This window comes from Arachis hypogaea, chromosome 18 (genome assembly GCF_003086295.3).
Source record: "Arachis hypogaea cultivar Tifrunner chromosome 18, arahy.Tifrunner.gnm2.J5K5, whole genome shotgun sequence".
Classification (NCBI taxonomy): domain Eukaryota; kingdom Viridiplantae; phylum Streptophyta; class Magnoliopsida; order Fabales; family Fabaceae; genus Arachis; species Arachis hypogaea.
In genome coordinates, this window is record NC_092053.1 from 11,180,532 (window position 1) to 11,195,774 (window position 15,243).

General features: G+C 36.7%; 1 protein-coding gene and 2 long non-coding RNA genes across 7 annotated transcripts; 1 reads left to right on the forward strand and 2 right to left on the reverse strand.

Moving 5' to 3' along the window:
* Nucleotides 1-3,834: 3,834 nt before the first annotated feature.
* Nucleotides 3,835-7,734, reverse strand: LOC112769396 (uncharacterized). Its single transcript, XR_003186499.2, has 8 exons — nt 7,219-7,734; nt 6,924-7,144; nt 6,211-6,306; nt 5,845-6,066; nt 5,527-5,755; nt 4,832-4,957; nt 4,460-4,606; nt 3,835-4,200 (listed from the first exon to the last, which is right to left on the reverse strand). It is a non-coding gene; the product is annotated as an uncharacterized lncRNA (long non-coding RNA).
* Nucleotides 7,735-10,533: 2,799 nt separating this feature from the next.
* Nucleotides 10,534-11,698, forward strand: LOC112769561 (uncharacterized). The gene is made up of 2 exons (XR_011875981.1): nt 10,534-11,010; nt 11,147-11,698. It is a non-coding gene; the product is annotated as an uncharacterized lncRNA (long non-coding RNA).
* Nucleotides 11,699-11,932: 234 nt separating this feature from the next.
* LOC112769395 (tetraspanin-19) lies at nt 11,933-14,921 on the reverse strand. 5 transcript variants are annotated; one of them, XM_072224415.1, is made up of 9 exons: nt 14,543-14,921; nt 14,228-14,441; nt 14,096-14,127; nt 13,502-13,598; nt 13,202-13,301; nt 12,899-12,979; nt 12,718-12,822; nt 12,445-12,616; nt 11,933-12,361 (listed from the first exon to the last, which is right to left on the reverse strand). In XM_072224415.1, the coding sequence occupies exons 5-8, from the start codon at nt 13,238-13,240 to the stop codon at nt 12,500-12,502; spliced, it is 342 nt and encodes a 113-aa protein (XP_072080516.1). In that variant the 5' UTR covers nt 13,241-13,301; nt 13,502-13,598; nt 14,096-14,127; nt 14,228-14,441; nt 14,543-14,921; the 3' UTR covers nt 11,933-12,361; nt 12,445-12,499. The 5 variants fall into 5 exon arrangements, with proteins under 5 accessions (XP_072080516.1, XP_072080517.1, XP_072080519.1 ...); XM_072224416.1 differs by having other exon boundaries at nt 14,228-14,433; nt 14,543-14,824; XM_072224418.1 differs by lacking the exon at nt 13,502-13,598.
* Nucleotides 14,922-15,243: the final 322 nt, after the last annotated feature.

Here is a 15,243-nt window from a genome sequence, read left to right on the forward strand (position 1 = left end):
CTAGGTGTTTGTTAAAATGCTTCCTCTAGTTTTTGAGTAGTTTTCTTTGCTCTTGGCCTAGGCTAAGGAAATTGAGTGACCTTGAGTCATTGGGTCTCATTGAATTGGTGATTTGAGAACCCTGTGTGATCAATTTGAAGCTCATTGACGCTAACCCACTACTAAGCTAATTAGTAGATAGGTTAGGACTTATGGGTGGATGTGATCAAGCCTATTTGACGTACTTCAAGCCTAGGAGTAGATCTTACGTACTTAAGGCTTTGGAAGTAGACTTAATGGGTTGGCCTCTCATAATTATCAATATTTGGTATGTAGACAAGGATGGTGATCTCAATTACCTATGTCTAGCCAAGAGTTCTTACTATTTCTTTTATTAGTTTTTGTTGTTTTACTTTCTTGTCATTTATGTTTTCTTGTCAAATATCAAATCAACCCCCCCCTTTTTGCATTTTCATAGCCAATAATTAAACACTTCATTGCAACTCTTCGTGAGAGGACCCGGAGTCCAAATACTCCGATAAATTTTCATTTGGGGTTTGTTAATTGTGACAAAACCAAAATTTTTGATGTGGGAATTTTTTGTTGGTTTGGAACTATGCTTACAACGAAGTTATTCCTTCTATAAGAAGAAATTCTAGACCATCACTCGCGCATTCTCCAACTCCTCCGTCAGGCGCACCACCTCCCGATAAGATGTCACATAACTGTCCTTATGCCTCAATGCCGTGTCCTCGGCCAACCGCACAGAAGCTGCCAGAGCAAGGGAACTCGCCTTTTTGTTCTCCAGATCCTTCTCCAACCTGGCTACCTTTACCTCAAGCTCTTCCTTCAGGCCTTTCATTCGGTCGAACTCCTGTTTAGCCTCCTCCATTAACTCCTTGGTAGCATGGAGAGGAAGATTCCAAGTAGTTCGGTACAGGGCAGCCCCCATATATGCCATTTTAACACTATTTCGGGTCATAAAATCCAGATGGCGAAGGATTGACACATCATCCATGGGGAGGGTACCGTAGGAACCGATTTATTGATCTACGAATTCGATTGCATTAAAATCAGGGGCGTCAAGGTTAAAGGCCTCAATTGTTTTCTGTTTCTTGTTGGGAGGAGCACCAGAAGCAATGGCAGAAGTCTGTGGAGGATCAGTCAGGTGAACTCGAGGAGTGGGGATCACCTTCCTCGGCCCAGGAAAACTTGGCACGGGCGGCTTCATAAGAACTTGAGAAGATCCCTCTCCGGCCGCCTTGGCCGAGATGTTTTGAGCAGCAGCAGCCTTCTTCGCCTTCTTGTAGGCCTTCATGGAATCATTATTTTTCGACATCTCTGAAAATACATAACCAACCATAAATGACGAGTTACAACATAGGAAAAGCTCAGAAATAAGTATAAAAACAAGTCATATAGTACCCAAAGCAGTTCGAACCAAAGATGGATCACTCAAGAATCTTTTTGTATCCATATGGGGTGGTTCCCCCCACAAATCTTCAAGAACAACTACAAAAGCCCGTTCAACCTCACTAAGCATCTCCCATGTATAACGTGGCATTCTCACATTCTTTTGCCATTCTAGAGGAAAAGCAGGCTCGTCATTCTCATCAAGAAAAAAAGGGGCGGACCCCCTCAACAGCACGGACTCGGAAAAAATAATTCTTAAAATCTTTAAAGGACTCATCATACATGGCAAAAACTTTATGCCCTTGGGCCGATCTGAAAGAAACCCAGGAAGCTTTCTTTTTGGAAGAACCTCCGGGCTTCGCCGAGACAAAAAGATAGAGGAAAAGAGTTTCAGAAGGTGTTACGCCTAACACTTGGCAAAGCAGTTGAAATATTTTGATAAAACCCCAGGAATTCAGATGAAGCTGGGATGGAGCAATATTATATGACCACAACAAGTCGGTCTCGAAAGTAGTAAAAGGAAAAGTAACGTCCAACTGGCTGAAGAAATATTCATAGACGTAGAAGAAGGGACATTCCCCCTCGACGAAAGTAGGAAAACAAGCCCTCTCATCAGAGTCAGGAGTTACAAGCTCATAATCCCTCTCCTGAGTACTGCTACCACAAATTCTATGATGTTTCCTCAGCTCTACACAAAATTCAGCATCCACGACAGAGACACACATTAAGACAAAGGAGTCCAGCCAATCGGACATCCCCTCGGGAACTTTGGAAGACACCTCTACAATGTTATTGCGAGAAGACATGACGCCGACTAATCCTACAAATAAGAAAAGAAGATTGGATTACTAAAAATATCTCGGACAAGGGGCAAAATAACTCGACTAAAATGACACAGGCGAACAAGCAGAAAAGGAAAACCCCAAAACTCAAACCAAAGTCCTGGGGCATCCTTTGGAGGCAGAAACAAAGCAAAGTTTCAAGAAATTCCTACAGCCTACATCCCAGCATTCATCAAAAAAGAAAAGAAAGGTTTCAAATGAAACAAAGAAAGTAAAAATACAAAAGTCATCCAAGCCACTATCTTTCTACAGTATATCAGCAAAAAGCATCACCAACAATCAGACAGGCCAAGCGGAAATCGTCAAAGACACAAACCTTTTTTCAGAATCAAACAAAATCATCATTCCAAAACCATCATCAGAAGCACAAACAGAAATGACGGCAACATGAAAAAAACCCTAAAAAGCATCGAGCAGCAGGGAAGGCGAAAAAACTCACACAAACGGTGAAGAAATTCCAGAACACACAACGATCAGGCACAGCAAAAGGCAGAAAGATCCAAACTTTCTCCAAGCAAAATCAAAAATTTCTCAAAACAGACACAAAAAGTGACGTAGAAAGAGAAAGGAAGAAGAACCAAACCTGGGAAAATGGGAGAAAGCCGCAAAGGAAAGCAGAAAAGCAAAAGCGACAGGCGAAAGAGCCACCCTTCGAACTCTAAGCAAGAAACAGAAAGCGAGAGAGTAAAGGGAGAAGTTACGAAGAAGAGCGGAGAAGAGAAACCATTTTTGATTGTGAAATTCAAAATAAAAAGCTAAGGGAAAACGGGGCAATTAATACCAATTAATGAAGGTATTAAACCCTCGCACGTTCCCAAGAACAAGGCACTGGTATAAAAGCGTGCACTTTTAGAGGAAAACGTTCTACATTCAAAAGATTCTACAAAAGGAAGAAATCGACAAAATGCTTGAACTCGGTTTCACTAAAGAAGGACTGAAGTCAAAGGACTCAACCTCAAAAAAGAAGACCGAGCTCAAGCAGGGGCACTGTTCATACCCTGGGTCGAGCTATCCGACCCGGGATGATTGGCGACAAAGCGACCGACCTCTTCAGGTCAGACTATCCAACCTCTTCTTCTAAAGAGCTCGGCCAATCGACAAGAAAGCCCAATAAAGGGCCCAAATAGAGGAACACGACCCAAATCCACAGGCATTCCGAGCCTACAGAGATAAGGGCGGTTCCCTTGAAGATAAGCTGACCTCACCCAAAGATAAGATAAGATAACTAACTTATCTTATCTAAAAAGGTCACTCCACACCATTATAAATACACTGGAGCACCCAGGTATAACTCATACTCTGATTCTACAATAGAACCTGCTTAATACCCGTGCTAACTTAAGTATCGGAGTCTCTTGCAGGTACCCCCCACCCTCCGGTGACCAAGGATCAGAAGTGAAGCCAGCCCAACAAGTCGGACACAACAGCTCCGGCCGCCACCAGCCAGCCGGACACGTCATCTCCGACCAGCACAGAAGATCTCATCCGAGATCGGCCTACAGTTTCAGGTAACCCTCGAAACACTATCCTTTTTTCTAAAATTTCAAATTTTTACCAACAATTATTATTATTGTACATAATATAAATATACTAAAATTAATTACTATAAAATAAAATATTTTATTAAATTCAAAATATTTATACAAAAATTTCTCTTAAAAATTAATAAAACATAATACAAATTTAAATAACACAAATACTACAAGAAAAAAAAGGATTTAAGAGTAAATCTACATTATATACACAAATTGCTGAGGCATGTAGGAATTGAAAGTCTTAGCCACAATTTCTTCAGCCTTCTGAAGGGCTCTTTTCATTCCCTTTGCAGGGTTTGTCAGAACCAACTCAGCCCCGAAAGCCAACAGAGTGATTCTTCTTTCGAGACTCATTGAAGCAGGCATTGTAATTTTGACCTTGTAACCCTTGGCTACGGCCATGAAAGCTAATCCGATGCCAGTATTTCTACCTGTTGGTTCAATCAGAACACTCTTCAGCAAAATATGACAAGAATCACATGCAGATAAGAAACAAATCAGATCATACATCTAAATAACTAATACTATCTTCCATCAATCCACATCCTAGCTAGTTCTGCATCTCAGTTTTAACAGAAAGTAATAAACAGTAACACCATTCAATCAAAGCTAAAATCACTTCCAAGCCTGAACAAATATCTTTATGTTATGAAAGCTTTTCACAAAACATGTATTTGAATTTGGGCTTACGTATATAGTTTGTTCCGTCATGATAACTGTATACGTCTATACGTCAGAATTAAAGTGATGGCAGTGGAAAAAAGAAAGTAATAAAATAATGCTCAGGAAAACTTTAGCAATCCCTTTTCGCTGCCTGACCCTTATTCATTGCATTCCCTGTAGCCAGATAAACCTATACAAGTTAGCTATAAGAACTTGCTTTTTACAACCTAAAATTGTTGAAAAATGAGTGTATATTATTATAAAAACTATGCAGATTAAAATATATGTGTAAATAAAGGACTACTTAACGTTTGAAAACTTTAATTTATACATATAAAAAATTTAAAGAATCCTAGAAAATATATAAAGCATACAACTAATAATATATGCCTTCATTACCATTATTATTGGACCAAGTGAAGCTTGAGGGACGATATCAGCTTGTGAGAAAGCTGGAATTTGAAGAAAGGGATGTCACATCCTTAACTCCTACGACAAATGGTAAGAGATTAGACCATCTCTTCTCTGCGGAGAAAAAAGAGGTTTTAATGACCTTGTTTCAACATGTCAATACGCATGTTTCAAAGCAGTAAAATGAAAAGCACTTGTTTTTCTTTTAATAGCAAGTGCTCAAATTCCAGAATAAATTGAATAAAAAGAGAACAAATTTACAAATACGAATTCCATCCCCAATCTTTCCCAGCCGATGATGAGTACCCTACTCTGTTCAGGAGTTAACAATTAATCAATCATGCACTTCTACTCCAATAAAAAAATGAAAGGCAAATAGATGCTTATTATGTAAACAGTGTATAGATTATTAGATCCCCCCATATCCCCCAAAAACAACTCCTTAGTTCGTCTTGATCATTTTCATATTGATCCAAATGACATGGCAAAGTAGGCAAATATGTTGTCTCCTCTCTTTTTTTCTTCACCCCTTTGTACACAGACAAGGCAGCCTATCCTTATCCAGCAAAAATTAACTTCCCCCATATGGGTTTCTTTTTGAAACCAAAAACCTAATGCTTGAAATTTAAAAGATAAATACTGAGAGAAAAGGTCAACTATAATAAGACAAGAGGGGAAGGTACCTATGGAACCAAGGGCAATGCCAATGATGAGCAAGGCAACAGTGAAATAAGGGACTCTGGTGCATGCTATAATAAACTATTTTAATGATTAAATTTTCAATTTAAGGATAAAAAAGAAAAAGAGGAAAAGGAATATCCTCCAATAATTAAATGAAGCAACAATATCAAGATTTGACAATAGTAGAGTAGATTCAATGAGCTCCACAGCACGTGATTTTGTAGTCTCAATCTGGTAATATACCACAGCATATCAATAGCAAATCAATTAAGAGGGAAACAAATTGTTATGATTAAAAAAATTATGAACTTAAAACATACCAATTACCAAAGAAGAAGTTTGTCTCCTCCAAGAAAGGCTCTTGGTTTCCATATCCATTGCAAAATCATTTACACTATTGACAATACCATTCACTGCAGCTAAGTCCTGCTTGGCATATCGGTAATCTTGTGTCACAAGTCAGTGCGTCGTACAAATTCCTCTGTGAGACGTTGTTGCCTCTGAAGAATCACATTAGTTCCAGGCGTATCAACAATTGTCATCTGTTTTCAAAAAGAATGTAAAAGAATTACTCAGAGCATATACAATTGCATAGAATATATTATGTAAGTCTATAATATAAAAATTGTGATATTCGTACAGGACAAGGAAGAAACAAAACAGAATCAAGAAATTAACCGACTTACTTCTTTCTCATTAGTAGTTGGAACAACTCCCTCTTTCAGGTATCTTTCCCCAAGAAGTGCATTAATCACCGTTGATTTACCGGAGTTGAATTCACCCTGAAATATATGAGAGAAAAGGTACAATACCATGGCAAATAACTAATAGCATTCTGTAGGATTTGATTTCTATGTCTATCTGAAAAATCCATATAAAAGCTAGAAGAAACACGTCACTCAGCTAACCAAAAGCATTTTGCATTGTTCTATTTATAGTCAAAGCTCCAAATCAAATGAAGCAAAGCAAACGTGTTTGAAGTCTGCATTACTATTTTATTTCAAGTTTTGTTCATTTTAACTTCAATTACATAATAAACTAGTTAGCTATAGTAATAATAAACTTTCCTATTCAATTCAATCCTATATGCTACCTTTATATCTCTTACCTATTATTAGGATAAGAAACAATGATTTGCTTTTAAGAATTAAAATAAAAGTACAAAAGAATTATTACACACAACAGCAGAGGATTAATTGAACATATAAATTAGGAATATATGTAACACCTTATTCTTTCTCGTAATAAGCTTTTACATTTTCATGACTCAAACTATATTGCAAGACAAATATTATGTTTACAAGCAAATGAATAAGAATTTCATGATTACACAAACCCTACAATTGAAACTTGACATACACTAAGATAGAGACTCAAAGGAATAAGCATAAAGGTTTACCTTGATTTCCTTAGATGGATGAAGCATTTCGTCGAACAGGTCGGATGCTTAAAGACACAAATGCAAAAGTTCAACCAAAATTGTTTCACTTAGCTGCTCTGTTCGTGATGGAGAAATAGAAGAGCAGAGGAGCAACGAGCAACGAGCAACAAGTTTGGCCACCAAAGAGGAATAGAGGAGCAGCAACAGCCATCGGCTATGGTGACAACAACAACAAAATCCTGCTGAATTTCAGAATTAGAAAAAATATAAAATAAAAAACAAAAAATCGAAAACATAAAGGGAGAAGATCTACCGGCGGTGACGATCTTGTGCGTCTACGCGTAAGACCGGCGACAGTGTGGTGTTACAGCAACAGCGTTGTTCGCGAAGAGGCGGTTTCTCTCGATCTCAGAGGTTTGGGCATCGCTACAAGATCTAAACATCAGCTATGTCTTCTCTTCTGAACCTTTGTTTCTGAAAATTCAAAACTAGGTAAACACTAATTTCTGAACTTGCAGTTATAAAATTACGAAAGAATTAAGCTAGGTTGGAAGAGAAAAGGATTCAGATTTCAATCGAAATTAGCACAAGCTTGTTTGAGAAAAGGATTCAGATCACGATTCAGACTGAGATGAAAAGTGGGAAGAAATTCGAGCGATGAAGATGGAATGAACGGTGCGTGGTTCTCAGAGTCCAGAGAAAATGAGGCACTGGGAGATTAGTTTGAGTGAGGGAAAGCAGTGAGGTGCTAAGAGCTGGGAGATGTTTCAGAGTTTCAGGTTCAGCTGTTTTTGTTATTTTAAAATTTTAGTATATTTTTAGTGGCAATAGTTTAAATGCCATTATAAGTTATAATATTAATAGTAAATATATTATTGTCGGTAAAAAAATTGTTTTTAAAAAAAAAGAAATTGTGGTAATAATACTATTGCCACTAAAAGTTTATCGCTAAAAATCATTTTTTTTTATAGTGTTATGATATGAAGAGAGGAAAGGAAATCAATATTAAATCTAATTATTATAATTGTTGTGTCACATACATGCCATAACATCATATGTATATATATAAAAAGTGTTAGTAACAATTAGTTGCTTTCTATGAAACATCAATAACAAACTATATAACTAACATACTAATAGAATAAGTTAACTGGCTTTACTAACTTATATCACTATTCAACTTATATACTTGAATGATTTAAACTTAGAATAAATTACTATTTGTATCCATAAAAATTTAACACGCTGACAAATATACCCATAAAAAAACGAAAATAATTTTGTACCCACAAAAAATAGATTTTTACAGAAAAATCTATCCAAACCCTAAAAAATTATTTAAAATTTCTAAACTGCCCTCTATTCCTCCACATCATCCCCCACAAGGCCACAACAGGCTCAACCTTGAATCCGTTGACTTGTCGATTCGACCCACCGTTTTTCCTTCTCGACATTTCTGCCTCTTCTTCAACAGCCTCTTTCTCCTCTCACGGTCAACATCAACAACCCCATCTTTATTAAGGTTTTTTGAATCTTCCAAATTTCTCAAATTTTTCATCATTTCTCACTTCTCATTGGCGCTACTCACGAAGGGCGTAACTTTCCTCCGATCCCATCTCTATAGGCGGTGGAAGCACTGGTTCGTCTGAGATGAAAACACTATCGTCGTGGTAGCCGTTGTCGTTACCATTTTCTACTACATGCACCGGTTCGAAGGGAGACTGGGAGTAGCTTGGATCCAGATCGTTGAACTCGAAGATGTCCAGTGAAGCAGACGGAGAAGTGTGGTCAACGACGGGGACATTGCCGCCGGAAAAGCTGGAGTAGCCACCGTATCTGGGGAAGTTGTCTTCGTCGGCGTGGTTTTGGTGGTGATCGGAGTCGACGCTGAAGGTATCAAAAGCAGACATGGTTCTGTCTCTATGCTGTTTTTGTTCTCTCTCTCTTCTGTACAAAGATGGGTGTTTCGTTTGCTTAGCTTAATTGAATAATTGTTTTCAGAGAAAGAGAGAGATGCTATTAAAAATTAGAACGTTTATTTGACAAATAAATATTACCAACAGCGTTCATATTTGCGTTTTTCAATCACGGGTCCTTTTCTCCTTCACTTTGATTTTTGTGTTACTGATTTGTGGGGTGCCTATTTTTTTTAAAGTTTGAATTTTTTTTTCATAATTGATGAAGAGGATAATGAGTCTGGGGAGGAGATAGATGAAGACGAGGGGGACGATAATGATGTTGTTGAGGTGCATGAGATTGAAGACAACGATGATGAAGATGGGATTGAGTAAAATGGCGGCAGAAGTGGTGGTGGTGATGATGTTGATGGTTATGGTGGTAGCAAGAGATGAGAGCGGTGCTAGGGACGTAGGGTTTGGAATTGGGGAAGAGAAGATGGAAAATAAAATTAGAAATTAAAATTAGATTATATTTAAAGGGCAAATTGGGAATTTTAAATAATTTTTTAAGGTTTGGATATATTTGTCTGTAAAAATCTATCTTTTATGGGTACAAAGTTACTTTCGTTTTTTTGTGGGTACATTTATCAGCGTTTGTTTGCTACGGTACGATGATAAATTCATACGTACCGATACGTTTAAAATATAGACAAATAACAATAAGACATGTGGAATTTATTTTCCACATCAGCATTTAGTTTTTTCTTTTTTAAATATATAGTATATCACCACTTTTACTAAAACACCCTTTTAATTAAATAAAAATAAAAAACATTTATTTATTTAATTTTATAAAAAAAACTTAAACATCATTCCTTTATTTGATTAGACAAAAAATACCCTTTTAAATTAATCAAATTTTAGAATTCAATTAATCCTAATTTTATAGTTTCTAATAATTAAAACAACAAAACAAAAACATATTAAAAAAACAAAAAATCAAAATTGTTCTTCATCTATCTTAAACATATTAAAAAAAAACAAAAAACCAAAATTGTTCTTCATCTAGGTTCAGAAACCCTCTCATTCATGCCTCTTGAAGGTTTCATGTTTTTTCATCTTCTTCTCTCCTCTTCCTATCCTCTCTCTCTGTCTCTCTCCGCTCCTCGATTTCTCTCATCTGTCTCTGCGTCGCACGCAAGACGCCATCGTTTTGTTGGGATAACCTAGTCAATTACCCAACCCAGCAACCTTAGCTCCACACAACGGCTAAACGCGAACCCATCTCTCCCATCACCCTCGAGCTCCTCCTTCCTCTCTCCGTCATCGATCTCACTCCCTCACCTCCGTCCATCTCCCACCGCCGTCGCCGAAACGAGCTTCGAAGCCACCGTCATTATCGTGCAGCTTTGTTCCACCATCATGCAGCTACTGTTTCAGCTTTGAAAGCACCATCACGCAGCTCGATTCCATCGTCGCCGGGCTCGCCTCCTTTTTCCGTCGAGCAGCTCTGTTCCATCATCGCCGACGCTATCTCTGTTCCACCTGTCATTCCTTCGATCGTGCCCTTGTCCCCCTCTTGCTCAGGATCTGCTCTGCTCTGTTCTAGGGCTTCTAGCTTTTAGGTAATTCTTTTATAAAATAATTGTTGTTAGTTAATTTGTGAACTTGTTATGGGTTGAATAATTGTTGAATAAGTGTTAATTAATCTGTCAATCTTACTGTTTTTAGTGTGAATTACTCCATTGTTAATGATTCTGATAATTCATCGAAGAAGGCTGTGTTTGATGAGGATGAGGAAGATAAATACAAGGAAAGGAATCCGAGAAATAGTTTGAAGAGAAAAGAGAGTAGTGGTGGAGGAAACTCAACCTTGGAAGAATTGATAAGGGAAGAGGAGAAGAAAAAGGAGAAAATCAACAGGAGGCTATTGATTGCGTGAGGAAATCATTGTTAAGGTTATGAGCAAGGCCTTGGCAGAGAAGGGGTATGGAGTATTTCTTTAACAATGGAGTAATATGGAGAGATATGGAGAGATAAAAGACGTATTTTTGGATGGTACGCCTTGCTGGCAACCTGGCATGTGACCTGGAGGTCACAGGAGTTGCGGAATTAGCCTTTTGAACAAACAAGGTGGGGCTGGCATCTGGGTCAAAAGTTTCCCTGTACCCTGTGCATGATGGCTAACGGGGACTTCATATCTCCAGGTTGCATTTATTGTACCCCACTCCCACGGTAGCCCGGTTATCAAAATTTTAGCTGTTGTCTTGTGCCTCTGGAATTGTGCTCTTTATGTATTCTCTCAGTTAAACGATGCTTAAAGAATTGTGTATCCTTTTGCAGGCGAACAATCTCTCAGTCATGCCCATTTTGCCGAGACAGTCTGAAGAGGGTAAACTCTGGCGATCTCTGGGTTTTCACCGACAGGAGAGACATAGTAGATATGGCAACAGTAACAAGGGAGAATCTTAGAAGGCTTTATATGTACATAGACAAGTTGCCTTTGGTTGTTCCGGACTCCTTTTTTGAGGCCTATGACTCTCACATAAGGTAACGATAAGTGTGACTGCAACAGACAGATTTTAATGTATGATGTTGTCTTCGGGTGGATACTAATTCCCTTCCAGTTGGAGTTCTAGCAACGTAAAAGCCCAAGCTCAACCCGGATTCTGCAAAATCTAGTTTATATATATATATATATATATATTATAAATATCTATATCTATATATCTATAGAGAGTTGCAGTGGTTTGCTTCCCACTTCTACCAGAAATATCCAGTCCTGTGTTGTTTTGGGTTGGTGGTGAAGTTGATATGTTGGTAAATTGTATGTAGCTTAGCTCATTTGTATATCCTGTACAGATCCAAATCCAATTACTTATTAACAAGAGATTTGCACATTCTGTTCCTTTTCATTTTAATTCTGTATGTACCATTTCAGTAACACTTGTTTTTTTATCTTCGACTGAATGTATGTATCTTGACACAATGTCAGGTGGTTTTTCTGTATTGCATTACATTTTATTTGATGTGGATTTATGGTTTTCTTTTTTTCAGTAAAAGAAAAAACACTAGCTAGTTCATCATTTTGCATCTCTTACTAGGGTAAAGAGAAAGCAGAGAGAGAAGTGAGCAATGTAAATTGTGCTTTGTTACAACTTTTAACCATTCAATTCTCTCTTAATTCCAACTATAAGAGCAATTTTTTTTTTTGAAATTACATTACATTTGTGGTTCCAGGTAAGGTATCCCCTCTAACTTCATCGGCTAAAATTAGCCTTACAGAAACAGGATAGATATCTAAGAATTGGACTCCATTGTTGCAAGTCCCTCCTTTGCCAAGACGTCTGTTACCCGGTTTGTATATTAATAAAAGGTACACTTATAACTTTTAACTCGCATAAACAGCATGAAATGCTATAAAATCCCATAGCTCTGCTCCACAGCCTCGTCAAGTTTCTGAGTTTGCTTCAACATTATTATATAGTTATACTAATATCTCTATATCTCCACTTCACACTCTTGGAAAAGTTGCAACTGTATTCTTTATGTATTTGCCTACCAGAGTTTTAAAACGAAAATCATGATCAGGGAAAGAAAAGAAAAATAGTTCCTATCTAAATAATGTTAATAATGGGTACCTTCATCCCAGCATGTGTTGTTATTTAGAGAGTCATCAGGAACAAAAAGTGGTGGCTAAGCATTATGGTTAAGGAGGGAAAGCCTTGACCGAGTATAGTAATCATAATCACTGTCATAGTTAGGATCAGGACCATGAGCTTTTAGAACCAATGCAATTATGGTTGATAATCCCTGCAAGTGAAGACTTAGAACTTAAAACCTTCTAAAGTGCACAAGTGAAATGTCTCTGTACAAGTTAGATGAGCATAATGTTCGAAAAGTTTGTGATACACCTGTGCTGAGATGATCACTAGCATTATCCATTTGCAAACATCAAAATTTGACTCCACAAAATCCTTGAAGTCGCTGAATTTTCCAGTTGGGTCCTCCGGCAAGTCCTGAAAAGTGCATTAGCAGTTGAAAAAAATGGAAAAGAAAAAGAAATATCATTGCCATGATGAGTATTGAGAGTACCTTCTCCCAATCAGAATTGAGGAGAATGTCTGCTGTTACTGCACCCTCCAGCAGAAGAATTATGATCATGCTCACCATATACTAGCTTTGAATTAAGGCCATTAATCTCAAAATTATGGAAAGTGCAGCAAGCCAAATGTTCCACTTAGTTGACCAATAAAAAGTCTTTTTTCTTTAATATTTTCTTTGATAACTTAATTACAAGAATAATAATCACAAAATTGAGAAGTATTATGTGTGATTCGATTTGTTAACTGTTCCATTCTATCGTATACACTTTACATAAGCAATGAAAAAGGATACACATGAAAGACAATAACCATTCATGCTATCTGCTGCCATATGTCATAGACATGTTACCACACACATGAAAACACCAGTGCAAATTAAAGTATAAGCAAACCTGCAACAAAAAGTGAAGCATAGGAGCATAAACCACTACTACAAATCAAAAGCTCTAATTTAGTTAATATATAACATGGTTCTAATCATTAGTACTAATGCCATTATTAATTTATTACTAATGAATAATGATATTGATAACAGAAGGAAGATTTATTTTGAGAATAAAATAAATACATAAAAGGAAGTATAATTGATTACCATGTCTCAGATACAAATTCAAAAGTAGGTGGTACATCTTCTCTTTCTTCTAGCCAAATTTTGATTATCCATAAACCATAAATGATCATTGACATGCCTACCATTCCCATGATAGAATTAAAAAATTTAAAGAATGACCTTAGGGTTCTTGCAATTGAGATCATGTTAGAGAGAGTATAAACAAAAAATCAATGCAGGTATTACTTGCACAATATGATTTAACTGCAAGGTTGCATATAAGCTATCAATATAGGAAATCTGAACAGAATCATTAACAATGGAGTAATTCACAGTAAAAATAGTAAGATTCACAAACTAAGGTTTAAAGTTGTAAAACATATTGTTACATTATCAAAAATACATTAGAAATTAAACATATTGTAATGACTGAATATCATCTATGATTTCATAGATCAATTGAAGATGAATACAAAAGCTAAGTCATAAGGGAGCCTATCTATCTATATACTCACATTAACAGAATTGGTTAACAGATTTTGGACTCTATGGGATACTCCATATAATAATAGAGTATAAGTTAATAACCATGACAAAGTAATATAATTTCTTCAAGGCTAAATCAAACAAGCATACCAGTGACGTTGCTTTCAGTAATTCTCACAAACCTACAAGCAAAAATGTGCAGATTCTTCAAAAAACCTTGGCAGCAAGTAACAACAAAATGCATCATAATAAACAAGGCAATATCAAACTCTCAACATATACCTCCGAAGCTACGCGGCCGCCGAATTTCTCGATGTAGACAACAAACTTCTGCTCCATGTCCAACCACAGCTCCAATAGTATCTCATCATCTTCGTCGGAAATACAAATCGCCCTCGTAGCACGCGGAACATTGAAATCGAATCCAAGGAATTCAGGATAATATATCAAATCAGGTACACACAACAGCTTAGTCCAAGACTGCAATTCTATAATCCTTCAGGATCCAAACATCAGTGAAATGGCTATAGCTTGAGAGAACACATAAACTGTTCTTGAAGACCTCTAATGTCAATTCAAACTCATCACTATTGTTACCTCCGAAATCAGAAAGTGAAATTCGTCGATACGACTCCAATGCCAAATCGAGAGAAACAATGAACCGATTCTTATCCAACCAATTAAGCATGCTGCTCACAAATCTTCCAGGACAACACGCAGTGCTGCTGAGAGGAAAGTGTTGAATCCTTCTCCACGAATCAGATCCCAAAGTATGAATCCTAGAGTCGAACCCCGAGGTAACGACGGAGAAGCGTTGATCTTCCAACGACGGCAAGTTTCTGAACTTTTCGATGGACGGATTTCAGAGAAGGAGATTTCTGAAAAAGGTTAAGAGAGAGAGAGAGGATGGAAAGAGGAGAGAGGAAAATGAAGAATACTGAAACTTTCAGAGGCATGACTGAGAGGGAAGTTAGATGAAAAATAATTTTGATTTTTTATTTTTTTAATATTTTTAACATAGATGAAGAATAATTTTGAATTTTTGTTTTTTTAATATGTTTTTATTTTGTTATTTTAATTATTTGAAACTATAAAATTAGAATTAATTGAATTCAAAAATTTGATTAATTTAAAAGAGTATTTTTATTTAATCAAAAAAAGAAAGGATGTTTAAGACTTTTTATAAAATTAAATAAAAAATATATTTTTATTTTAATTTAATTAAAGGGGTGTATTAATAAAAGTGGTGATATAATATATATTTAAAAAATAAAAAATTAAATGCTGATATAAAAAAT